At 43.6% G+C, this 27,674-nt stretch overlaps 1 protein-coding gene across 1 annotated transcript; it reads right to left on the bottom strand.

Moving 5' to 3' along the window:
* Window positions 1-14,398: 14,398 nt before the first annotated feature.
* Window positions 14,399-19,111, bottom strand: RTL9 (retrotransposon Gag like 9). The gene is made up of 3 exons (XM_036497907.2): window positions 16,519-19,111; window positions 15,092-16,473; window positions 14,399-14,515 (listed from the first exon to the last, which is right to left on the bottom strand). The coding sequence occupies exons 1-3, from the start codon at window positions 19,109-19,111 to the stop codon at window positions 14,399-14,401; spliced, it is 4,092 nt and encodes a 1,363-aa protein (XP_036353800.2).
* Between the last annotated feature and the right edge of the window lie 8,563 nt (window positions 19,112-27,674).

Raw genomic sequence — 27,674 nt, 5'->3', positions numbered from 1 at the left:
AAAATATAATGTACCTTCAAAGAAAGAAAATTTGTGCTGCTGAGGATATTAAGCAAATATGTCCCTGAAACAATTCCAATGGAATTGTGCTTATTTTGCTATAGTCCAGCCTTTAAAGTAATACTTTACTTGTTAAAGGATTCTCACAACAGTTTTTCTATGAGTATCAAACGATCCAGTTAAGTAGGGTTCACAACTTTCCCAATGTAGAGTAGTACACACTGAGCCCCAGGGACTTAGGCCTGGTCACATGTTTGATGGATTGCAGAACCTGGAAGTAATTCAGACCATTTTGCTGTATACTATACTTTGAAGCCATTTACCAGTGACTGTCTCAACCACAGCAGAGATGATGAGGAGTGAACTAACAGTGGTATGTAATGTTAAAAATGGAAAGAAGAATATGGAGTTAAAAATAAAGGGAATTTGATATATAATTGACTGTGGGCACTTGAGAATTTAAAAATTTAATGTGATTAAGGATGATTCCTTTTTGGAGACTGCATACTGGTCTATCCACATAGCAGTCCACTCTGTTATTCTGGGAATTGTCTCTGCTCACCTCAGTTTTACATACCAGTGGGAGATTTCCTGTTGTTAGATGACCCTCCCCCTTGGGTCACATAGGAATGCTCTAGGGGTGCGTGTTTGGCTCAGCTTCACCAATAAGTCCTTTCTCTCATTTTTTGTGATTTGAGCCAAGAGAACTCAAACACTCCCCAAGTAGCTATAAGTTGTAATGCTGTAGAGCAATGCTGTCCAATAGAAATATCATGTAAGCCAAGCACGTAATTTTAATTTTATAATTGCCACATTCAAAAAGAAATATGAAATTAATTTTAATAATATGTTGTGCCTAGAATAGTACATCCAATATGTTATGGTTTAAACATGCAATAAGTGTTTTCACAACAAATGAGACATTTTAATTTTTTTGTGCTCAGACTTAAAGATTCATTGCAGATTTTCCACTTACAGCCAGAACATCTCAGTATAGAGAAGCTACATTCAACTACTCCAAAGCCACATGTGATTGGTGCCTACCATATTGGGCAACACAAGTCTAAAGAGCCAAATTGACCACCACATAGATAACATCAGTCACTAATGAGAAGAGCAGCATGTCAATATACAGAAAGACACAGAGACTAGACATGGAAAGATAAACCAGAAATACTGATGTCATTCAAGTCCTTGATTGTGGGAGTTGCTGAGGATCAACTGTTCCTCCCTGCCCCAGGATCAGTCACAGCAAATATCTTCTATGAAATAGCTCACTTTCCTTTCAATAATCTCCTATTTTGCTTTTTAAAAATATATGTCACACTCCTTATTAACAATAATAAACTCATACTTGTGGCTTTCCTTATGGATGGAAATGTTTTCAATTTGTACATCCATGTACCTATCATTAGCAGACATTACTAATTACAGATGTTCCTCCACTTACAGTGAGGTTACATCAGAAAAAAATCCACCATAAATGGAAAATACTGAAAGTCCAAAACACATTAATACACATCACCTACTGAAAATCCATCATAGCTCAACAACAGCATGCCCTATAGAGTGTCAGCCGTTTCTCCCTTGAAGATTGTTGGGTGATCTAGGCACTGAACTTGCTGTTGCTCCCTGGCATCAAAAGAGAAATTAGTTGAATCAACATAAGTTGAAGCATCATAATCACAGAACCATCAGTAATTTCTCCCTTACTCTCCTTTTGATGAATCCTAACCATGATCTAAAAATCCTTCTCAATGGTTTCCTAGTAGCCAATACCAAACAATTCACTTACACATGTAAGTGAAAATTTATCATTCACCTTTCCGTGGTAGTTGTAACCTGTGCATTGTGTTACTTTCCTTGATGAGCCTTGAGAGAGCTTTCTGTCTCGCATGTGAAGTAACTGCTGCCTTTGCTACAAGTGATGAGTTAGAATATTGAAGGGATCACAAACTCATGAAAGACTGAAGAACCTGCAACATGTACTTTAACAGTTATGGCAACCATATCTATCTTTTTGTTTCCTGGGCTGCAATAGTTTGGGATGTCCACTTCATATGCAGAAACTGAGTCAGCCATTGTGAAATTTGGCAAAATTTCAAGAGATTGAATGGAGAATTTCTTGATAATTCTTTATAACAGAATCATTTTCGAAATATTCCACTTGTGAGTTGTTATAAGTATAAGCCAAAGAAGGAAGAAATCCTGAGATTAGTAAATGCCCTGATTAAAAAAAAAAGTTCTGGAGATCAAGATGGCAGAATAGGGTAAGGGCACATTTAAACAGACAGGAAAATATTAACTGTGAAGCAGAGAGGGCACATTCCAGGAAATAGGAGAGGACAGAACAACAACAGAGGGATACTGGAGACTGACAGCAACAGGAAAGGAGAGGACACAAGGTGTGGTATTGCACTGACTGATACCCCAGTGGCATTCAGTGAGTGGCAATCCAAATCGCATCAGCAGCCAGAACTCCACCAGCAACCAGGTGGGAAGGAACGTGTATCGGGAGCTCAGGAGGTGAACTCAAAAAACTGCCATCCTGCTGGTCTGTTTGATTTGACCAGGAGCAGAGAAAAAGCAGCAGGTCCCAGTTAGGCGGTGCAAGAACAGGGTGGATTTCACAGCCCAGTCCACCTCCTAGAGCTGAATTAGGCACCATTTTGCTTAAGGAGGCAAGGGCAATGGACAGTACTATGTATGCACTGAGCTGCGAATGAACCCATTTCTGACTCAATGAACTGCAACAACGTGGCATCCTACAGGTTCCATTGAAAATGGGTCTGGGTAGCCCTCAGATCTGACAGCCATCAAACCAAGAACTCTAGTAGTGGTACATCAGGAGCCATTTCTTACAGTGTGCCAAAGAATTTAAGATTGCAGGTACAACAGTGAGCTGTGCATGTGCTGAGCTTAGTGAGAACTCACCCAGCTCAGTGCACTGCACTGATCCCACAGAAAAATAATACCGACTATGGCATTGTATGGGTCAAAATAGGTTCAGGTTGCCCTCAGACCTAACAGCCAACAGGTTCTGGCAAGAACAGCACCACCAACAACCCAGCTATATAAAACACCTGATGTCTCCCTATTCCTGGGACCTGCTCCAACAGGAAATGGGAGAAAGGTTGTGCAGACAACGGTGCAGCTTCTCAGCATAGTATCACAGGAAGTGGAGAGTGGTAAGCCAGGAGCTGGGCTATGGAGACCATGGTGGAAATCTAACATAAGAACCCATACCTGGAACTCACTGGATGGAGTGGAACAAGTGACTGCAAACAAAGAGCCATGTACCAACTGCAACAAGTAAAATCAAACTGTAGACCTGTGGGTGACACAGCTTAGAAACCTGCCCCAAGGAGAAGAATCTGACAACCAGAAGTACAATGACCAAGAGTAAAGGAAGAGACAGAGGCACAAGGAATATTACTGATGACTCCCCGGCAAAGGAGCAAAACACTTTGCCAACCTCAGAGTTCACTGGGGAAGACATTGAGAAAATGGGAGATACAGAAGTCAAAACACTTGTTATAAAACTTCTTATCAACAATGAGAAGCACGTAAAGCAGGTATTCAAGGAATTTAAAGAACATGTCACACTGGAAATGAGTCAAATGAAAGCTGATCTATCAGAAACAAAGAATACAGTGAAGCAAACTAAAAGTACAGTGGAGAGTCTTCAAAATAGAATGAAGGAAGCAGAAGAGAGAATCTCAGAATTAGAAGATATTTCCTGTCACCTGGGGAAACAAACAAAAAGCTGGAAGCAGAGCAGGATTAGGCTAAAAAAAAAAGTATTCAGGAATTGAAAGACACTACTAAAGGCCAAAGATAAGAGTTATGGGAGTCCCAGAGGGTGCAGAAAGAGAAGCTGGGCTTACAAATGTATTTAATGAAATAAGGGAAATTTCCCTAATTTAGAGAAACAATTGGGAAACAACATCCGGGAGCGGTACAGAACTCCCAACACGGATGACCAAAAACAATCTTCACCAAGACACATGATAATCAAGCTCTCTTCAATCAAACATAAGGAAAAGATCCTTAAATGTGCACGTGAAAAAAATCAACTGATATATACAAGCATGCCAATTAAACTCAAAGCAGATCTCTCACAGGAAACTCTACAGGACAAAAGAGAATGGAGCAACATATTCCAGATTCTAAAAGAAAAAAAATATCGGTCCAGAATAACATACCCAGCAAAACTTTCCTTTGTCTTTGAAAATGAAATAAAATTCTTCCACAGTAAAGAAAAGTTAAAAATATGCCTCTTCCAAACCTGCCCTACAAATGATACTTAAAGATGTTCTCGACAGAGAAAAGGAACAGCACCCACCGAAACCAAAGGCAAATGTGAAGAACATCCCAGTAAAATGACAACAGAAGACTAAACCAATGAACAACCGATTGCTAAAATGACAGAACCAAATTGCTAACCATTCATATTAACTCTAAATGTAAAAGGTTTAAACTCATCACTCAAACATCATAGATTAGCAGACCGGATTAAAAAATAAAACCCATCTATTTGTTGCTTACAGGAGACACATTTCACTAACAATGATCGGCAGAAACTATGTCTCATGGATTTTGATTTTTTTTGTTAGTTTCATCTCTTCAAAACACTTTCTTCTGATTAAATTCTTGAATGACTCATAGATCATACAGATGCATCATTTTCTTCAAGAACGTTCTTGATTTTCTGTTTCATTTCTTCAGCAACACATTAGTCATTCAGTAGCATGTTATTTAACTTCATGATGTGGTTAATTTCTTTTTTTTTCTTCCTGCTATTGATTTTGTTTTGTGGCTTTTCATTTAAGGGGATATATAGTAACTGTGTAATGGACACTATCATATTTAGCAGCATGTAATTAACTTCATGGCATTGTAAATTTATATTTTTCTTCCTGTTGTTGATTTTATATTGTGGCTTTTATTTAAGGAGATGTATAGTAACCGTGTGATGGAGACTATCATATCCAGATGTGAGGATACAATGTAGTATGCACTTCTACTTCCTGACTAAAGATGGACTCCCAATGAAACTGTTTACTATATCTTGACAATGGGATGCTGGACTCTGCCATTGTCCATGCCTGCAATGATGGACATGTGACTGTGTATGAGGAACTATAACATAGTAATGATATAGGGGAACTCAGCGAATGGGGAGGGATTTGGGGAGGGGATAAGAGAAATCTCAGGGCCTATAGAACTGTATCATAAAATGATAATAAAAAGAAGTAAAAAAAAAAAAAGTTTTGTCTCTGAATGTATGAATCAAACTTTGGAAGAAATATAAAATTAATCTGATTATTTCCAAAATGGCAAAGCCATATGTATAACTTTATTCTAACAAGTGCAAAAACATCAGTTTTATTAAAAATGAAAATTCGAAAATTTTTTCTTTCAGAGGGGCTAGAAGCACTGTTCTCAATCTGGTTTCTCAAAGATTTTTTTAGAAATTACTGTCCCCTTGTACTAATGTCATTTGTAAAAAAGGAAGAAGTTACATTTTTGAAGGAAAGAATACTGAATTGAACACACCCTAGCCAGCATTATTAAAATAATTGTTGATACAATGCTGCCCTCTAGCAATGGTTCAATCTGGGCTTCTGCCCTTGAATTCCTCTCTCTGGACGACTAAGACACCTTCTTCAATACAGAGCATCTTCAGACACACCAGGAGTTGTCTCCCAAGCTGATCCCCGATGTGAATTCAACAGCGGTAAAGATGAGATAACTGAGGTTTACAATGGCCAAATGTCTTCCCCAAAGTCACACAGGTTGAAACTTAGATTTTCATATTGTTTTATTCTACTCCTTTGCCCTTCTTCCTTCTGTCTATTTCTTTTTCCTCTTTCTGTCCTCTCTCTCTCAGGATATAGATAGTTAACTTTTGATGGTGATCAAGTCATGAAGCAACTGAGTGGTGCCAATAAAAGAGTCTAGACCAATGATAATTACCGCAGCCATGCATTATTTGTTGAGGTTATTTTAAATTTGGTGGAATAAAGAATAGTCTGTAAGAGAAATCACATTTCCTAACAAATTTTCTGTTTAGCTAGGAATGTCGAGGCTTCCAACAACCCCGGAAACACCATTCCATGCTCACCTTTGTTCTGAAGCAATCATTGCTACTGGAAGTCAAAGTTAAGATCTAAGAGGGTCAGAAAAATCTCTGTCATTCTCACCCTCCTCCCCCTATTCTAAAAAGAGTCAGGGTAATAGTATAGTTCCTGTGGCCTGAAGATTAAGAGAACAGGGGCCCAGCACAGTTGCCTAGTGGCTAAAGTTCTTACCTTGAAAGCACCAGGATCCCATATGGGTGCTGGTTCTAATCCTGGCAGCCCCACTTCCCATGCAGGTCCCTGCTTGTGGCCTGGGAAAGCAGTCAAGGATGGCCCAGGGACTTGGGACCCTGTAATCGCATGAGTGACACAGAGAAGGCTCCTGGCTCCTGGCTCCTGGCTTCAGATCAGCTCAGCTGCAGCATTGCAGACATTTGGAAAGTAAACACGTTCCACAGAAAATCTTGCTCTCTGTCTCTCCTCCTCTCTGTATATCTGACTTTCCAATGAAAGTAAATAAATCTTTTAAAAAGATTAGTAGTGGATTCCTCCAGAATACTGTACAAAATGGATCCTTCCAACAATATTCATGGTGACATGCTGTAGGATAATCATGTTTGTAGTAAAAATGCATTAGAGGGAAGGTCAACATCATCAGCCATCAGGGAAATGCAACTCAACGCCACAATGAGATGCCAGTTCATGCTCCCTGGGATATCTAAAACTTAAAAGTCAGACAAAAACAAGTATTGATAATGATACAGAGAACTTGAACCCTTCCCACTCTGCTGAAGGGAGTGGAAACTGTTACCGTATATTTAAAAAGGAATTTGGCAGTTACTCAAAAGGTGAAATATGAAGATGGATGTTTGAAGCAGCAGTTAAGAAACTACTTAAGATGTCCACATCCCATATTGTATACAAGGTCAGGCTTTGCTTCCAATTCCAACTTCCTGTTAATGTGCATCCTGGAAGGCAGGTAATGACTCAAGTGGTTAGGTCCCTGTCACTCATGTGGGAGATATAGGTTGATTTTAGCTCCTGACTTTGGCCTGGCCATCCACAGATGTTGTTAGCACTTGGAAGTTAATCATCAGAGTGAAGATATTCATTCTTTTTCTCTCTCTCTCTTCCTCTCTCCCTTAGTCTCTAACTTCCTCTTCCCATCCCTCCCTTCCTTTTATCCCTCCTTACCTTTGGAATACATAAATAAACACATTTTTTAAAAATCTGAAGCAGTGCTCACTTCAACAGTGCATATACTAAAAAATTTGAATCTGCTACCATATACCTCCAGTAAGTCTACTTCTCGGTATTTACCCAAACAAATGAAAAAGTATGCTTACACAAAATAGGAACTTTCATAACAGTAGTATTTGCAACACAGAGACAAGAGGTGGAAATAACCAAAATCTCCATTAACTACTGAATCTCTAAACAAATGTAGCAAATACATACTATGTAATATCATCCAGCTAGAGAAAGAATAAAATACTCAATATGCCACAACATAGTTTAAGCTTAAAAACAACATGCTATATTAAAGAAGCCTGACAAAAAAGGCCAAGTAAAATATAATATCATTTGTATGAAGCACCACAAATAAGTAAAGTTGTACATGTAAAAAGTAGATTAATGGTTTCCAGGACTTGGGAGGAAAGGTCAAATGGGAACTGATTGCTTAATGGGTATGGTATTTCATTGTGGGAATGAAGAAAATGATCTAAAATTATACTGTGGTGAACACTGCACAACTATTTGAGTTCCATATACTAAAACCCACTGAATTGCACACTTTTAAGTGAGTGAATTATATTTATGTAAATTTCATCTCAATAAAATGCTACCAGCAATACTAAAATTTTAAGAAAGACATTAGAGGAGTTTCTAGATCAGTCTGTTCAAAACCCACTTGCACATCAGCACTTAGACCTGTAAATTCTCAGCAGAGAATGTAAAAGACTGATAGCATCTGTTTCTTAAATCTGTGCAGACTTCTCAGGTAAAGCCTGGCTTCAAAGCACAGCACGTATCATACGAATAGTGAATTGTCTAAGTCTTTATCAGGAAGTTTCTTTAGTTGGTGTCAACTTCAGGCATGCATATACTAAAGTTGGAACTATACAGAGACCAGTAGAGTGCTTGCTCAGAGAAGAAATGTGAATTTGTGAAGCATTCCACACTTTAAAAACGGAGAAATTGTCTTTGTTTTAGAGCTTGTGTTGAGTGATAGTAGAGCAGTGCATGTAGAAGTTCCCACTGTTGCTCTTTAAGCACTGTGTGAGCATCTCATTTCCAAACAACCTAGGTCTCTTCTAACGAGGCTTTTGAGCCCCAGGGGGCTCATAAGCTTTTTGGTCTACCCTTAAGGTCTCACTTAGTTGTCCCTTTTTTGTTTGTTTTTAAGGATTTTCTTTTCTTTGTTTCAGTGCCAGCTCTAGTCTGTCTCCCACGCTTATCCAGTATGTCTTTGAATTTATAACAGAAGCCACTTTAGATTGTCTCTATGAAGCTGTTGAGAGCAAAAGTATCCGACTTTTTTTTTATCATGTATTCTTCCCCAGCGGTAGAAGTAGGCTAATCTTCTATGGGAGGGAGGTGGTGTTTGGAAGGCAGGGCTATAAGGTATGACTAATCATCTTCCTTCCTAGTACACCTCACCCCTTTCCTGAGGGAGAAATGAAAAAGGAGGGAACATAAACACTGAGGGATAAGAGTCAACTGTTGACATAAAGAGAAAAAAATCCCTTCCACTTTCAGAGTCCTTCACCCTTCCATAGACCTTTGTGGCCAAGATGCATTTCTTCTCAAAAGTAAAACATTCAGAGGAGAATTTTGGACCAGCATTCCAAACATAGGCTGCTCCTCCCTGAGGCTATGACTAGAGCCTTGGCAGAAACTCCCACATTCAATAGCTTTCCACAGCTATTGATTATTTTCCTTGAATATCGAAGCCTTCCTTCAAATACACCAAAGAGAATTAACATCTGGACCTAAGAGAGGAAATAAAGTAAAATCAAGGCATCTTACTTTTTGAGCTTCAAATTTTGGCTGCTGTACAATGGTGAATTGGTTCAGGGGAACAGGGTGAGTCCTCACAACGGCCATCCAGCAATGAACAATTAAGCTGTATATAACGTACAGTAATAAGTTCCATGTATGGGCTCTGGGGTCTAACTTCATGTGTTCAAATTCCACCTCTGCTGCTACTTGGCTCTGGAGCCGGAGACTAGCTACTTGACCTCTCTGTGCTTCGGATCCCCAGGGTGTAGAAGTGCGATTAATGAGCTCACCTACTTTTTGGGATTGTTGTGAAGACTACATCAGTTAATCAATTCAGAACATGTGATAAATATCTGATAGGTATTCATATTAAACTTTGCTTTTTGTCAGGCTTCAGGGAATTATTTCTAATCCTGCCTGTGTAATTTATAGGTGACTCCTGAAGAGAATGGGTCCTGAGCATGATCCAAGTAGCCCTGCACTTTCCCCATCCTGGTCCCAGCCCCCTCAGGCCCATGCCTACTCTAACAGTTTGGGGGTGAAAACAATTTATTACTCTGCTCTCTTACGTTATGTATCTGAAGTCTGCCAATTAAACTTACAAAAAGTTATATTAACAGGAGAAAAGGCACACAAATTTAATTGTTGTTAATATCCCCATTTTTATATACACAGGGACCTCTATAGAAAATAAATGAAGGTGAAAAGAAGCAGTTAGAGCCAGAGACTTACATACCATTCCAACAAGTGGCGGTAAATTGTAATGAAGTAACAAGCTAAAGGCAAAAGGCTTGGGCTTCCAGTGGCAGTTAAATTGTGGTTAGGGAAACATACGGGTGAAATTAATGGAAAATAGGGATAATTTTCAAATGTTTGTGCATATCTCTTTGGGTGCTGACTTTCACACTTGAGTGAGAACTGTTACTTTCCTCTTGGTATGAGAGGAGGAATTTATGACTTGCTTTTAGACAGCTAGCCAGTGAGCAAAGGACTCTTCCTGCATTCACTACTTAATTGCTTTCAGCTCAAAATAATCCTGCCAAAGTGACATATTTTGAGGTGGCATGTTCTGGTTCCCTTCAACAGACAATAGCAAGGCCTTATGTTTGTGTGTTGCATCTGAGTTTTTCAAACTCTTTCCCAATCTTAATTCTACAATATTGTGAGATAAGCAAGACAATGATAATGATTATTTTTGTTTGAGTGAAGAAAAAATTAAGACTCTGTGAGGTAAAATAGCTGGTGTATAACTGCCCAGATTATGACAGGGAAAGGTAGAGGTAGTCAAATCAAGTTTCTACCTCCAGTGGTCATTTTAATCTAGACTATCTGTTCACCTATAAATCTTCCCTTGACTAACGCAGGTTTCAGTTGACCTTCCCTGCCCTCAACTCTCTCAGTTGCACAGTGTATTCATCTTAGATGAGAATGACAAATGGACACAATTGTGGGAGCAAAAGTCTCTATAAATCTCTGATCATATAGAAGAATATGGAAATGAGAGTTGAAGAACAGGCCGGTACAAGCAACCTGAGTTTCTGCTCCAGGCACAGGAACCAAGTCTGAACACCCGATCCATGACAGGGAGGTTGTGCAAGGAGAAACAGGAGATGTATTTTTTTCTCATACAGACCTCATTGAGCTTCCAGGTAGAAGTAATGTTTTCCATGTCTACACAACATAGTGTGACACAGAAACAAAAGAGACATTTCTGCCCTTTTTGATGGATCCATTAATATGACCCAAAGTGGCCAGAAAACAGGATATCACCATCTGTATCCTAGATGGTTATGTAACTATGAACACCCCAGAATCCATGGCCTCCACAGCACAGGTTTCTAACCTCCCACAGCCAGAAATGCGCAGCAGAGTCAAGTGGCTTCCTTTGAATGACTTACATCCACAACACATGATAGGAGTCAAAGAATAACAGGAAGAGGACTGTCTCAGAATAAGTAACATTGTTGGGGTCTTCCCAAGATCATTGCCTTAAATCCCCCAACACACATAGGTAGAAACAAGGGTTGATGACATTTGAATTTTTCCTGCTGTGGAACATGATTTTTTCTATGGACCACTGAGGCCTGGAGGAACATGAAATACCATATTCTAGCAAGTGACATCGTCTCAAGTACCTGGGTACATGATAACCCAGTTCCATGTAGTAGCTGAGTAGCTCTTGAAACATTACTAAATATTGTCTTTAAAGGGTAGATGAAGCAGGGACAGAGCTCTGGCAGAGTATAATTGCACTTACTCTCTAGTTACATACTAACTCAAAGGAGAAGAGAGGCAAAATCAAAAAGAAGGGGCCCGGCGTGGTGGCCTAGTGGCTAAAGTCCTCACCTTGGATGCACCGGGATCCCATATGTGCACCGGTTCTAATCCCAGCAGCTCCACTTCCCATCCAGCTCCCTGCTTGTGGCCTGGGAAAGCAGTCGAGGACGGCCCAAAGCCTTGGAACCCTGCATCTGCGTGGGAGACATGGAGAAAGTTCCTGGCTCCTGGCTTCAGATTGGCACAGCACTGGCCGTTGCTGTGACTTGGGGAGTGAATCATCAGACGGAAGATCTTCCTCTCTGTATATCTATCTGACTTTACAAAAAAAATTAATAAGTCTTTAAAAAATCAAAAGGAAGAATTGTTGGGGAGAAAAGTAAGGAAAAATTGCTACTGTTTTCCATTATCATGGTTATAAGAAAACCAGTTTCATTTTTTAAAACATCTTCCTTCCTGTATTCATTTTTCAGGCATAACTTGTGACTTCTAGATCATCAGCGTCTTATTATAGTAGAGAGACTACTTCACAGTGCTTTCCTAAGCTAAAGGCATTCTGGCTCAACATGGATATTCAAATTCCACTTGGGCCTAGACTGAGCCAGATATGAGCCAACAAGCCCAGAGAAGAGGAGGAAAGCAAGATCTCCTGAGACCATCCATCTCTGTTGGGAACTGTGTTTCCCAACTTAGTGCACTCTCCTGATCTCAAGGCAACAGCAATGGCAATTGAGACAGCTGCACAAAGCCAACAGGGCCAGTTTCTTATGTATTGTATCATGGAGCTGCCAATGTGTGTGTGCCAATTGTCGTTCCTTCTGAGAATCAATTTCTTCTTCTCAGAATCAGACTCAGCTTTCACGGTTATGGAGTAGTAGACTAGACTCTCTAGAGAGAGTTCAGGCTCCGTTCCCACCTTCACGTCTCCACTGCTAACACCCTAGACCTGCTCATTGAGCCTGTCAGTCACCTGGACTATGCAAAAGGAGCTCAACTGCTTTCTGACTCCTCCCTCACCATGCCTCCAAATTGTTGCCATGCTTTCATATTTTTAAAAAAGACTAAAGTGTATTTGAAAGAGAGAGAGAGAAAAAAGAGTGGGAGAGAACTCTTCCATCTGGTGGCCCACTCTTCAAATTACCACAATAGCCAGGGCAGAGCCAATCCAAAGCCTGGAGCCAGAGGCTTCTTCCAGGTCCCCTATGTGGCTGCAGGGGAGCAAGCACTTGGGTCATCTTCCTCTGCTTTCCCAGGTGCATTAGAAGGGATCTGGATTGGAAGTAGAGCAGCCAGGACTTTAACTAGTGTGGGATGCCAGTGTCGCAGGTGGAGGCTTTACCCACTATGCTACAGTGCTGGTTCCGCCATGCTTTCTAAAATAGATTTCTAATCATCTCATTCCTACAGTTTATAAAAGATCTTTGAGTAACCAATTATATGAATAAGTTATTACTAAATAAATTGATCCCACTTATATTAATTTCCTTAGTATGCTGATTTCTTGTCTTTATAGCCTTCACCACAATTTAAGTCTGTCTTGCTTGTATGTGTTGCTTACTCTGACTTCTCCCTCCATCAAAATGGAATTTTCTTGTGATTGTGGATCTTTATTTAAACATTTTTTTCCACTTTAATTTCAAGGTCAGATTTTTACGTGGAGCTAAGGAGAGACAGAGAGACATGTCTTCCGTCTGCTAGTTTACTCTCCAAATGTCTGCCATGGCCATAGCTGAGCTGATCTGTAGCTGAGAGCCAAGGGCTTCTTCTAGGTCTCTCAAGTGGGTGTCCTGGCCCATTCCCTGAACTTTCCCAGACCATAAGCAAAGACCAGAATTGGAAGCAGAGCAGCCTGGACATGAATCAGTACCCATATGGGATATTGGTCTTGCAGGTGGAGGATTAGCCTGATGCACCACCACACTGATCCCTCGTGATTGTGGGTCTTCTCCATCCTCTACAAACAGTTGCCAATACACATTAGATAATGAATACTGATTGACTAAAGTACTCAACAAATCAAATCCTACAGTCACAAATTGCTTTTGCCTAAATGAACTTTATTTAATTTTATGATTACAGATGTAATACATGCTTGCTATAGAGAATCAGGAAAGTACAGAGAAGCAGAAAGAAAAAAACCAACCCATAACCACACCCCCCCAAAAGCAGACACTGCTCAGATAATATTCTAACTAAATATGCCTGGTTAAACACCAAGATCTATTTCAAGAGTGCTGGCCATGAAGCACAACAGCCAAAGAGAGGGCAATTAGCAACTGAGGAGGTCACCCAGAGATCAGTTCTAAAGATTCACAATGAAGGACAAGGAGCATAAACAATAGATCAACAAGTTAGAACCTGACATCACAAGAACAAGCTGCATTACTGAAAGAATGTAGTGAGATGGTGCTTTCACAAGCTCAGCACCTGTCAAATGGTACATTGTCAATAACGGTTAGACATTACTGTCACTAGAGTCACTATTATGGGTCAAAACAAGTGGCTTGGGATGGAGACAATCAACAGGGCATGGACCCTAGAGACCCATTTGAGTTGCTATGAGGTGGGGAATAGAGGGACAAATCCATTGGGTTCAAAGGGTGACTTGGAATGGACATGATACATCTTACACATCATTCTTCCAGGTGAAATGGGACCAGGGCTCCCTCAAGTTTGCCTGTTGACACATGGCAAAGCACTCTCAAGTATTTTTTGAGGTAGGACACAATTTCCCCTGCCTAGACTTTCCCCTGGGCCACAAACTACAACTGGTCTTGATGGTGTTGGGAGTTCAGAGCCTTTTGTAGCATACACTCTTAAAATCCACACTTCAACTGTCCAGGCAGGTCACAGGCTTGTGGGTGAAAGAGAAGGTTAAGTCGGCCAAGTGGGAGATCAAGTGGGATGTGCCTGGAGTGGGGGTTGAAGGGTAAAGGCAACGAGGTTTAGTTAGGATATAGTTGAATGCAATGGGTCCAGGAAACAGTCCTCGGGTTAACAGCCAAGTCAGACACCATCGAAGAGTCCAGGGAGCATTACTTGTTAGTAGGGGCCTTCTGATGAGCTGTGCTCTGTCGAAGGTGGTCGTGAAGACCCTCTTGGGGGTCGTCATGCTCTTTCAGGTAGTAACAGCGTTTGGAAACATGCTGGTGCTGGGAGTGAGACAAAAACATCAGAGATAAAGGGTCATATGTCCTATGACAATGAGTGTCCTGTCTGAATAATAAGCTCAGTAATTAGCAGATCAAGAAACTGGGCTCATTTAGTTTACTCCTATAAATTGTGACCAAGGACTGGGGTAACCAAATTCCCAAGTGACCCCCCATCCACAACACGTGTGATTGTAGGTGGGAGCTAACCACCAGAAGATCCCTACCTTAAACTGAACTTTAGAGGAATACAATTGGGACTCAGCCTAATAAGCTCCCTCATAACCATAAGATTGTACTTTAGCTACCTCGGATTCTCAGTAACTTGGGCAGAGTATTGCTTCTGAAAGTGGTTAATTCATCCAAAATAACTGCATAGCCACACTTGCTGATGAAACTCCACCTTGGGATTTATGGTTTAGGAATTCAATGTCCATCTGCCAATGCTCCACAACCGCCACCACCACCTCCATAAACCACCACCTCTCCCTTAGTCTGCCCAAAAGGGCAGGATGTCTTCCCCATCATCACCTCTTCATTTTTCTGCCCAAAACCCCTAATTGTATTCCCCATGATTACCTCTTCATTCTGCTGCTGAGCCCTCAGCTCATTCTCCATGGCCTCCTCATTTTGCCTCTTGCAGGTTGTCGGCAGAACCTGGCTTGAATTGCCCAGGGAATCCTTCTCTTCAGCCAGCTGGCACTCAGTGTAGAGAGACCTGTCTATCAGCTCCTTTAGGCTCCCAGCCACCTTCAGGAAGATCCGACCCATTTTGGTGGTAACAGCTTCTGAGAGTCCTTCCAGAAACCTGGTCTGTAGAATGGCATCAGACCAAGACAGATGCCGAGCCAGCAGCAGGAAGTCTGTGGCATACTGCCTGACCGACTTCTGGCCCTGCTTAGGATGGCAAAGAATAGCACGGAGAATGTCTATCTCAGATAGAGAGTCATACAAACCCTGTGACCTGCTCAGGAAAGCCTTGTTTTCCTCTGAGAGGGGGTTTCCCACCTCCATCTGCAAGATAGACCATCTCTCTGCTGCCCCTAGTTGAAGAGACACCAGGAACGCCATTTTTTCTGAATCATCCAAAAATTCCTTCATTTGCTTCTCCTCATTGATCTCCATCTCTTCCTCCTCAGAACACGAACTACGTGCTGCTTCCTGCTCTTCTAAGAGGTAACACAGTGCTGGGGTCAACATTCCAAAGGACGGAACTTCCTTGGGCTCAGCGTTTGTTACTTTGGAGGCCGTGGCAGTCCCTTGTGGTGTGCACCTCGACCCAGAGGCTGTGTTGTTGATTTGGGAGGCAAATGCCTCACCAGAGGCTTTGGTTTTCAGAATGGATGGCATTCTTAAGGCCATGTGCGGTTGGGTAGGGGCTGCAGTCACTGGGGCCCTCGACAGCAGTGTGGGCATCCCTGCAGAGGCAGTGGTTTTCAGTAGTGGCATGGACACAGTCCCATCAGCTGAGGCTCTCAAAGGTGCTGTGGACAGTTCTCCACAATCTAAGGCTGGCACTGGCAGTGTGGCCATGCCCCCAGATGCTATGTAGGTCATTTGTGGCAAGGACGGAGATCTAGCGCTTGTGTCTGTGGTGTGTGATGCAGACATGGCTCCAGAGGTCTGGCTGTTTGTCAGCAGCGTGGACATCTCTCCAGAAGCCATGGGCGACATCAAAGGCATAGACGTTGTCCCATAGGCCGTGGTTCGTATGAATGGCTGGGGGGACAGTTCCCCAGAGGCCATAGCTGTTATCTGGGCAGGGGCTGACGCTCTTGCAAACTCTGGGGACACACCTTCAGAAATGGAGGGTCTACTGAGTGGTGTGGACGTAGTTCCAGAGGCTACAGCTCTTACCAATGGTGGGGACATGCCTCCAGTGGCTGGATCTCGCATTGTGTACATGCATGTGTCTCCAGAAGCTCTGGGGAGCAGTTTTGGTGTGGATACCCCTCTGGAGACTTGGGTTCCCATGGGTAGTGCAGATACTCCTCCAGAGGCCATGCATGGCATCTGAGGCATACACAGATTTCCAGAGCCTTGGGCTCTCATTAGAGGAGTAGACATTGTACCCGACATCGGCGCCTCCATTTCTGGCAGGGATATCATTTCAGGGGCTGTGGCTCTCGTGTGCAAAGCACACACAGCTTCATAAGCGAGAGCCCTCGGTGGTAGGGCCATGTCTCTGGACATCACGGGCCTTGTTGGTGGCAGGGACATCTCTCCTGGTGATGCCATCCTCTTGAGCAGTGCAGACAACTCTTCAGAGTCCAAGGGTCTCCTTGGCGCTGTGGACATTTCTCCAGAGGACTGTGTTCTTATTGTTGGTGTGGACATCACCCCAGAAGCCGGGGCCCTCACCTGCAGGCCTGCAGAGGTCACGGCTCTCACCGGTGATGTGCACAGCCCTCCAGAATCTTGGGTACCCATGAGCTGACTTGGCATCTTTCCAGAGGCTGTGGCTCTCTTTAGTGATGTGGGCCCTGTCGCAGGGCCTGGAACTCTCATTAGTGGTATGGATGTGGCTCCCAAAGCTGAGGCTGTCATGTGTGATGTGGACATCACTTCAGAGGCTGTGGCTCCCATTAGCAGTCTGGACATCCCTCCAGAAGCCACTGTGTTTGCCATTTGTGGTGTGGACAGAATTCCAGGAGGTATGTCTCTGTGTAGTGGTGTGGGCGTTGTTTCAAAAGCCGTTGTTGTCAGTTGCAACTGCATGGTTCCAGGGGCTTTGGAAGTCATTGGCTCCTTGGATGATGTACTTGAGGCTGGAGCTTTTGTTAACAATGTGGCTGGTGACCCAGAGGTTCTGGCTGTCATCACTGGGGTCGATTTTGCCCCTGATGCAGTGGCTCTGATTTGCGATGTAGATGTCAGCTCTGAGCCGGTGGTTTTCATCTGCGACACGAACATGGATCCAGAAACAGGGGCTGTCGTTTGAAGTAAGCACACTGGTCCAGAAGCTGGTGCTGCCAATTGTGACATGGACATTTTTTCAGAGGGTACAGTTGTTACTGGCTGTATGGACTTCATTCTGGAAGCTGGGGCTCTCGTTAGCGATTTGGACACCATTCCAGAGGTTGCGGCCCTCTTCCTTCGTTGTGTAGTCTTTGCTCCCTTCGCTGTATCTTTCATATGGCTTGTGGGCATTCTTCTGGAAGTTTGGTCCATGGGTAATTGTGTTGGCATCACTCTAGAGTCTGCAGTTGGCACTTGCTCTGCAGTCATCGTTGGAGAGTTGGCGACTGTCATCAGTGGACTAACCATTGCTGCAGAGGTGAGGATGCTGTTATGAGATGTACACATATTTCCAGAGGCTGGAGTTATCGTGAGTGGCACAGACATTGTCACAGAGTCAGACACTCTCACTGGTGGTGTGGTCATCAGCATGGGTGCTATTGCACTCATTGGTAGAGTAGACATGATTTCTGAGTCTTGCTGCTGTGTCAACTGTGGAGACATCCCTTCAGGGCCAGGGATTGGCATCACTTGGGTAGGTCTCACTCCAGCAGCCAGGGATGTCATCAGCAATGGGGATGCTGCCTCAGCGTCTGGGGCAGTCTGGGGTAATGTACCCATCTCTCCAGCCTCTGGCACTGACAGCAATGGCAAGGACATTGCTCCAGACTCTGGAGGTGGCATGAGCAGTGAAGACAGTACACCACAGTCTGGGTTTGACAGTACCCCAGAGTCTGGGGTGCTCGCTGGCTGGGAGGGTGTTTCTCCAGAAGCAAGGGCTGACAGTATCAGGGAGGAGATCGCTTCCGTGTCTGTTCCTGACATGAGTAGTGAAGAGATCTCTCCAGAGACAAGGGCCGTCATCAGTACCTTGGACATCGCTTCAGTGTCTTCATCTGTAATTTGCAATGGGGACACTGCTTCAGAGTGTGACGCTGGCATTGGCTGGGTGGACATCTCTCCAGGGTTGATATCTGGAAAGAGGAGTGGCGATAGCTCTCCAGGATCTGGAACCAGTACTGATGGTGTAGACATTGCCTCAGAAGATGATGTGCTCATGGTAGGTGTAGACATCACTTCAGAGGACACAGCCGGCATGGCCAACGGTGATCCCTCAGCAGAATCAGTTCCTGCCAGTAGTGCTGCGGGCACCGTTCCAAAGTCAGGCATTGTCATCATACCTGGGGACATCAACCCATAGTCTGAAATGGACAGCAATGGAGACAGTGTTCCAGAATCTGAGGTTGCCATTAGCAATGGGGACAGTGTCCCAGAGTCTGACGAAGGCATCAGCAGTGGCGACAATGTCCCAGAATCTGAACTTGGTATTAGCAGTGGCGACAGCGGCCCAGAGTCTGATGCTGAGATGAGTGGTGGAGATTCTGCTCCAGAGTTTGCTGCTCCCATGAGAGAGGCAGATATGGTGTCAAAGGTCGGGGATGCCCCCAGCTGTGTGGATGTTCCTCCAGGATCTGAGATTGAATTTGACGCTGTAGGCAGCTGTGCACGTGAGTGAAGAATCTGCACTTCAGACCTGCTCTCTGCCGTTGGTCTAGAGAAGCTCGTACCCCCATTGGGGAGTTCAACATTTTCTTCCCTCTGCATATTGTTGAAATGCAGTGAATGTAAAGGTATTGACATGTCTGCTGTGGCTAGCACACAGTGTGGAGGGAGCCCCTGACGTGATGATATCACAGGTTCTGCTGCAGCCCAAGTAACATGAGTATCTGTAAATAAGAAACAATAATAATATGTAAGAATATATTTAAATGCATTAAATATATTAAATATTCACATGTAATAAACGAGAAAGAAATTTAGAGGTCAAAAGCTAGTATGGAGAAAATTAGAGAATAGGTAAATGACTCATATAAGATTGCTTCAAAGTGCTCATTGGAAAATGGAATTAGAAGATAAGCTTATTTTGGTGTAAAAATCCTCACCTCCAGAGGTGAGCATTTAGGCTAACCCCTAAGATGCCTACGTCACTCAGATGCCTGTGGAACTTACCTGAGTTCCTGAATGCGGTTCCTATCTCCGACTGCTAATTCCAGCTCCCAGCTCATCTGTACCCTGGGAGGCAGCAGTGACCGGCTGAAGTAGTTGGTTTCCTGTCACCCAAGTGCAAGACCGGGATTGCATTACCGGCTCCTGGCTTCAGCCCTGGCCCAATTCCAACCATTGTTCTACAGTAAACCAGAAGTGGGAATTCTTTTCCCATCTCTGTCTCGTTATCTGACTCTCAAATAAACCGATTTCGTTGGAAAGAGGTTTTTTTTACCATCCATATGTAATGACAGGTCATCTCTTTTTATTTCTCTTTTTATTCCATTTTCCCAGAAAAATGAACATTTTGAAATACCACCCCCCGTGAAGTAGAGACCTGCCTTCCCATGTTGCCAGATAAATGACATTAAAAATGTACATATCAAAAAAATGTACATATCAGGGTAAAGAAGCTACAGAAATAATTGGCTTGGGGGCTAGAATATTCCTTGCACCCTTACCCTTTTTAAACAAACCCACCCCAGTTAACACAGTTTTTGAATGCTTGCAACCACAGCAACCAGCAGCCTTGTTAGCCCCTTAGAATGGAGCAGCAGCACCACCGTCTGGTCAAATGTGAGACGTGCAGGACCCTGGGTTACATTCCAGTCCACCAAGCTTGGTACTGAAGCAAAAGCCCTTTTTTTGCCCCAGGATAATCATTAGTTGCCGGAGCTCACTGAATCTGCCAGTGATTTAGTTTCCCTTTCACTACTCTAATGATCCTGAATGTCCTTCTTAGGAAAAGAAAGGCATTCATGTGCTCCATGAATGCAAACAGCAGTCCATGAACTAAAGTCAGTGCATGATCATCATCATCATCATCATCATTACTTGTAATTTTTTAAAAAGTTTTGGTTTTATCTATTGGAAAGAAAGAGAGAAGGCGTAAGACAAAGAGGGAGAAGCAAACAGAGAGAGATTTCATCCACTAGTTCACTCCCTAAATAGACTTTAAGCTTATGCCAGAATGAAGTCAAGGGCTTGGAACTCCATCCGGGACTCCCACATGGGTAACGGGGGCCAAAGTACTTGAGGCATCTTTCTGTTGCTTTCCCAGATGCATAATCCGGGAGCTGGATCTGAAGTGGAGCATTCAGGACTCACACCAGCACCCAGAGAGGATGCCAGAGTCACAGGTGGCAGCTTAGCCTGTTACACCACAATGCCCACCCCTGTTATTATTACTAATAATAACAACTCCTAATAGTTACTCTTCACTTTGTATGTGCCAATCCCTCTAGGTAACTGTGTCCAGTCTTTCTCTGCCTGTTAACATTGTGCAATGGATATGCTCATTATTTCCATTTTACCAAATTTGTCACATTAGTTAAACTTGGGACTAAAACAGGGTCACTCTAACAGTAGCAAACTGTCACTCACTCCTCGGGTTTGTCTAGCCTTCAGCAGCTTTAAGCTTGCATTCAATTATTTCTCTGACATCTTTAGACCCTGGCCCAGTTGAAGCCAAATCTGTAGCATACACAGATGTCAGGCTTTTCTGAGGACATGGGAGTGGACAACACCAAGGTCTCATCCCTACAGCCACACCCATATGCTGCCCCAGCAGGAGCATTGTGAGACTCAACTTGGAAATCAAAACAGATATTTCACAAGGGTCACACGTCCCCATATCAGGCTTGTGCCAAAAAAAAAATGGAAGACTTGCTACTTTGGGACAATGTCACAGAAGTCATCGGTCTTGTGACAAGAAAACTAGAAATACCAAGAGTGAATCACTGAACATGCACTGGACTAGCTGACACTCTGTGAGGCACTTTACATTCATCATTTCACCTGGTACCCATAGCAGCACAGATTTTCATAGTGTCCTTTATTCATTTTATAAATGAGAAAATTAAGGTCTGTAGAAGCTTACTAATTTTCCTGCAATCACAGATTCCCCGATCCATCCAATCCCAGTGTCTCCTACTTTGCACCACTATGGTGCCCTCCCTCCTTACTAAGTCATATCACCAAGGTTCCTCCCTCCATCATCACCCTGGACAACCCAGAGATGGGGAGTCCCAAAGGAAATAGTGGCCTCTGCCTGAAACCTTGGTCAGTCTTACAAGATGGACAATGGAAAAGAAGAGCTGAAAAGGCAGCCGTAGATATAAACTTCACACACCACCAACACCACTTTCAGGAAAGGCCTGGAACTTGCCACAGTTCTCCACATGGAAAACACCAGAAAGATCTTACCTTGGCAATTAGAAGAAGAGAGAGATTGTGTCCTTTATACCCCTAGCTCTTTCAGTCTGGCCAATGGACTTCTTCTCCATGAGCAGCCAGTTTGTTAAAGTAAGGTTCAGTATCAAGCAGCTGTTCTCTGCAGTCTTCTTTAGCTATCCCCTGCCACACCCCCTCCTGCCAGCCCGCCAGTTCACCTGCCCGCCCACCTGCCGCACTGCTCCTGACTTGCTAGTGCTTGCTCTGACTCTCCGGTCCCAGATTCCTGCCTCTATATAGGATCTGACATTTGCCTCTGGCCGCCTTTCACTTGACAGCCCTCCAGAAACTTCAGTTCAGCACTTGGCCTATGCAACTCCACCCCCTCCCCTCACCTCCCATACTCCCACCAGCCTATGCCCACCATGTCCAGTCTCTGGCTGCCACAAAAAAGAGATTGACACAATTACAGGAATGAGACTAAAAGGGTTCCCATTCAGGAAATAGGACCTATGCGCTCTGAGGTTGGATGCACACAACAGGACTAGGAGGCAGGCACTGCACAACTCTTATGACAAGCAGGCACAAGCAGGGTGGGACTTTAGCGGAAAGGAAATCTGGGCTGGAGATCGAATGGAACCACACAGGAAAAGTTCAAAATCCATCAGATGCAGGGAAAGCAGGATTGGGGTGTATGCACAACGCGAGCTGGCAAGCAAACCCCCTAACCTAGCCCTGCCAGCAGGAGACTCAAAAACCAGTTCACCTCCTAGAATTAGGGACACAGAGGGAGATTAAGTCACAATTGTCCTGCCCCAGTGCTAGCATTCAACAGTGTGGCTCCGTGGATGTTAGGCAGCTGGCAAGAAAAAGATGCTAAGCCTTGGGGATGTCAGCTTGAAATGGGGCTGAAACCTGTGCTCTAGAATGGGGGCACAGGGCCAGAGGAGAACCAACAGGCTACCCAGGTCTTCCAGTCTTCTTCTTTTTTTTTTTAAGATTTATTTATTTTATTACAAAGTCAGATATACAGAGAGGAGGAGAGACAGAGAGGAAGATCTTCCGTCCGATGTTTCACTCCCCAAGTGAGCCGCAACGGGCCAGTGCGCTCCAATCCGAAGCCAGGAACCAGGAACCTCTTCCGGGTCTCCCACGCAGGTGCAGGGTCCCAATGCATTGGGTCGTCCTCAACTGCTTTCCCAGGCCACAAGCAGGGAGCTGGATGGGAAGTGGAGCTGCCGGGATTAGAACCGGCGCCCATATGGGATCCCGGGGCATTCAAGGCGAGGACTTTAGCTGCTAGGCCACGCCGCCGGGCCCATTCCAGTCTTCTTGACTCAGCCCCCTTTAAGCCCTCTTCAGTCTGGGGACACAATTGCTCTTCTCACCTTCAGGTGAAGTTCAAGTAGCCCAGGTACAAGGACTCAGTTTGGCAATGCGCTGGGAAGGGGGTGTGTGACATTCAGGTCTTTATGTACCTCATAATGAACAACAAACAATAACTCATAATGAACAAGCAACCATATCTGAGCACTTGGGCTAAACACCATTCATTCAACACTTGTATAAATGGGGAAATAGACTGGGAAAACCTGCTGTAACCAAGGTCACAACGCAAGTAAACGGAGCAGCTGAGATGTGAGCCCCAGCCAGTCTGGTTCCAAAATCATTTTCTCTCATTTGCAATCAGACAAGAGATTAAAAGCATCCGAAAGTACTCCATTCACTGTCCTCTTTCCCCACAACCACCAGTCCTGCAAGCAAGGAAACCTTCTTACTACAAAGTAGCTGGATTGTTACAGCAATGACAGTTACGCTACCAAGTGCCTTTGATTGAATTCTTCCCAAGAAGGGTGCTGAGGGCTTCAAAGCATTATCTTATTCAACTTTTACAGCTACCCTGTGAGCGAGGGCCTGATAAGGAAACTGGGCCTCAGCATGGTGAAGTGGCATTGACCAAAGGCACACAGCTCTGTCAGACTCCAGGGAGTTCACCATAGTATGAAGGTTCATCAAAATAAACAAACAAGCAACAACAAGAGCAAAAAAAACGTTGTGGGAACTGACTATCATAAAAAATTTGGAGTCCCCAAGAAAGCTCATCTTTTAATTCCATTTCCCATGACCTTTGTGAGATACCCCTGGTATGCTATTTTTTTTTTTTTGAAATGTCACTCTCTCCCCTGCTCTAAACCAAAAAACATAGTCACAGAAAATCCACTTTCATTTTCTGGATGGGAAACCAAATGCACAGAGAGGTTAAGCAGCTTCCCCAGTGCCACACAGGCACACAGCAGTTATTTACAGTAATAAAGAAATGACAGCCAGCTAAATGCCTGTTGTCAGAATATAATTCTTATAGCTATATTCTGAATGATTACTATTTAATTCATTAAATAGGTCATGGTGGGATCATAGTCACTACTAACATAGTTATTGAAAACTAGTCATGTACCCTAGTTCTTACATAATTATCTGATTATAATAAAGAAATACATACTTTTTTCATAGACAAATTCATGTCTGGAAGGATACAAACCAAAATATTAACACCGTACATACTTGAATGATACAATTAGACTTTCATTTTCATTTTCCTGATCTGTATTTTCCCATTTGTCTATCAGGGACCTATACTACTGAGACAAAAAAAAAACAAGTAACAAAAGTTTGTTTTTGTTTTTTAAAAGGCATGGTTCCCTGGGATCTGGCTCTAGTCCCTTCCACTCCCCCTCCTGCATGTGCTCTCTAGGGACCCCCACCAACTCCCCCCCCACACACACACAGCAACCTTTCTCCCCAACCAATTTAGGCAGTGGCCCACTTGGATGTTTGGTGAGAAGTGACCTATGCAAAGTGTCTCCAATAGTTTGCTTTTAGGTTGTAGTTTTGGTTTTTAAAATGATTTGTTCTTTCTCTAACTTTCATGTTTAATCACCATACAAGCAATCTTGGAATGCATTCTTGGGATAAAAATATCCGATTCTCCATAGGGATAAAGCTAAAGTTCCGAGACGTCCCCATACCTTCTCCACCCACCCCACCCCACCCCTATTGTCCCATCAGCAAGTCCCATTCTTCTGCCTGCTCACACTTTGGTGAGTCCCTTCTAAACTTCATTTTCTAGATTTAATGCCATTTGGAGTTCATATAGTGCAACTGCTTGCAAAACTCAATGTTTGCAGAGAGCAACAGTTCAAAATCCACTCTGGCACTGGTCACCTCTGAGTTCCAAGGTGCGGTCCATGGTGACTATGTCCATCAACCTGCTTCTAAGCAGGCTACTGAGACACGGTTCTCAGATGGCCCATGTAGGATATGGACTTCCTGTTTTGTTAAAGCCAAACTCTCTAGGAACACAGAGAAGAGCGACCTTTTAAGGAAGCCCCCAAAATTGCTACTTAGCATCCCTCAGGTCCCTCACGTCCCACCTAGTCTGTGCTGATCAATACGGCTAGGAGGTGTCATTCTCCTGCCACCTCACAAAAGGTAATTGAGTTTAGGGGATTGCATGGCTAGCTGCTCGGGGAAATAAGAATAAACAAGAAACCGTTCGATATGTCAACAAATGGCTTTCCAGCTGTTGAAAATCAGCCTCTCCCTAGATTCTCCACAAGCTCCTCTCCCCCAGCCCCAGCAAACAGGCATTCAGACAAACTGCAAAGAATCAACAAATAAATGGTCTCCTTCAGGGGTCTCTATCTTCCCTGATCATTCAGGGACAGAGAAGTAAGCCCTCCCCTACTCCCTTGCTATCCCCTCAACAGCCTTGACACTTGAAATGTCCACCCAGCTCTTGATAAATAGAAGGGGAAACAGTTAACCATTTACTGAGCCCTGACTGTGCCAGACACTGTGTTAAACACTTCACATACATGAGACTATTTCACTGCACAATAAACCCATAAAGTCAGGGGGGGTTATCCCATCTTGTAAATCAGCTAAAAGAACTGAAGTAGAGAGAAATTAAAATGCAGCAACTTACCTTGGCTCTCACAGCTGAGAGGGAGGGCAGCTGGGCTTGTCACTCGGCTCTGTCTGACTCAGCCAGTGCTCTTAACTCACAGGAGAGTCACACACTGTCTTCAAGTCTCTGAAGGGCTGTCACAGGGGAGACAGAGTAGGTGTGTTTTGGGTAGCTCCAAAGAAAAGGATTTGCCTGTGAGTTGGGAATTATGCTTTCATTGGATGTGCTGCAAATTCCCCAAACAACATGTATATGCATGTCCAAGTCTATAGGGAAAAGAACAGTATAAGAAGAGCAAGTGGGACTGCTTTGCATTAGGTGCCGTCCTGAAGGATCTGTGCAATCGGAGAGAACAGGAGGGATACCGGAGGACTGCAAATGGGCAGTGTCCAAATTTTCTTAAATAAGGAAACTACAGACCGGTATAGTGTAAACTCCTGAGCTGTAAGCTTGATGTCAGTCCTCGGAGAGCTTCTGCCGCAGATTATGAAGCAGGTAATTTATAAGCACTTAGAACATAAGTGGCAATAGGAGGCACCTAGAGGTACTAGCAGAACTGTACAAATTAGATCAGGTTCCCAGACTTGCAAACTAAAAAAATTAGAGGACTGATATTAGGTTTGCCAGCTTTTTTTTTTTTTTTATCTTCTTAAGTAAAAGCCTTAAGACACAAAACAAAGCATCACGAAATAATCACTTCCTAAAAAAAAAAAGGAGGTGGGCTTTATTTAAACATCAAAAGAGAAGGAAATCATCTCAGAGTAAATGACAGTCCTTGAAATGAATTTCTTGTCTCTCTACAAAACCTTCACTACACAGTCCTCAGGCTTTCTTGCTTCACCATGGACGGCTGCAATTTTCCTGGAGGATGGGCATTTGGCCAAGGACCTGCTTTCGGGGGGGTCACTGAGAGTTAAAACATCAACACAGATAAGATCAGATACCTGTAAGACAGGAAGCCGTGCTGACCAGAAGCGAGAGGAGCACAGTTTGACCTTAGCCTAAGTGAGGACATTAACTTAGATAAAGCCAGTGTTCACAGGAGCAGAGGGAGCATGAGAGAAGTTGCCAAGTGGGAATTCAAGCCCTGCTGAAACAGGACTTGGCCAACACATTTGACCTGTGCCACCCCTTGGACCACACAACTCTCTTGTAGGAAAAAGTGCCTGATGTCATTAAGCATTTGGACCGAGAGTCAGTTTCTAACTGAGGTTCTCTAAACAGTCATCGAGCTATTTACTTGTCTGGCCAAGGGGTGTTCCTAAAGGCAGTAGAATTCAACCCGGGATTAACACCGTTGCCAGAGTTGGCGCTCTGCAGACACCTGGAAGGCAGGCTCTAGTCCTGACCATCTGTTGTTAAGCAGTTTCATCAGTGTTGTAAATAGGGGCACTGAAGGGATTCTCACACAATGTCTCTACGGCTGGAAAGAGAATTTCTGTGACTGGCCCAACAAGCAGTTTTCTATTTCCAATCCCATAGTTTACAATATGTCTGTGTTTGGTCACTTCCTCTCATACTTATTTGTTGCCAGAGTATTGAGAACCTGAAATGTACATTCCTTCTAGTGAACAAATGCTAGCCAGGAGCTGTGCACCCTCGGCAGCCACAGGTCCTCTGGACAACTGCTGAGTAATCCCATCAAGGCTATATCATGTGTATGCTTTCTTGAAGAGACACAAGAAGAAACCATGGTCATCATCTTTGCAAAACTGACCCCATTTTCAACAGACACTAACTTGGAGTTTGATCAAAGACCGATGGCCATTGCCCTTGTTTCTATAGGTGATGGCAGTGTGGCACACAGGACTTGCTGTACTGTCTAAGACTGTTTTTTTTTTTTTGTTTAAGTAAAAGTGTGATAGGGAGACCCTGCATTAATAGCCCCCTGGAAGAACTGCTAAAATGCCCTTTTGGAGGTTACCCTCCTCCTCCATCCCCCACCCTGCCTTCAAAGAGTCCCACTCCACAGGTCTAAAGTAAAGCCAAGGAAACTACTGTCAAGCTGAGTGATTCTGA

This window comes from Ochotona princeps, chromosome X, assembly GCF_030435755.1.
Source record: "Ochotona princeps isolate mOchPri1 chromosome X, mOchPri1.hap1, whole genome shotgun sequence".
Taxonomy (NCBI): domain Eukaryota; kingdom Metazoa; phylum Chordata; class Mammalia; order Lagomorpha; family Ochotonidae; genus Ochotona; species Ochotona princeps.
This window is presented reverse-complemented; position numbering and strand designations above follow the sequence as displayed.

Excerpts from the sequence above, each read along its gene's own strand:
- RTL9 (XM_036497907.2), bottom strand. The coding sequence starts at position 19,111 with ATGTCAATACCTTTACATTCACTGCATTTCAACAATATGCAGAGGGAA. Across the intron at positions 16,474-16,518 it reads GTGTATGCCTCAGATGCCAT|TCTCCAGAGGGGTATCCACA; the intron begins GCATGGCCTCTG and ends TGGGAACCCAAG. Across the intron at positions 14,516-15,091 it reads CTCAGCAGCAGAATGAAGAG|CACCAGCATGTTTCCAAACG; the intron begins GTAATCATGGGG and ends TCTCACTCCCAG.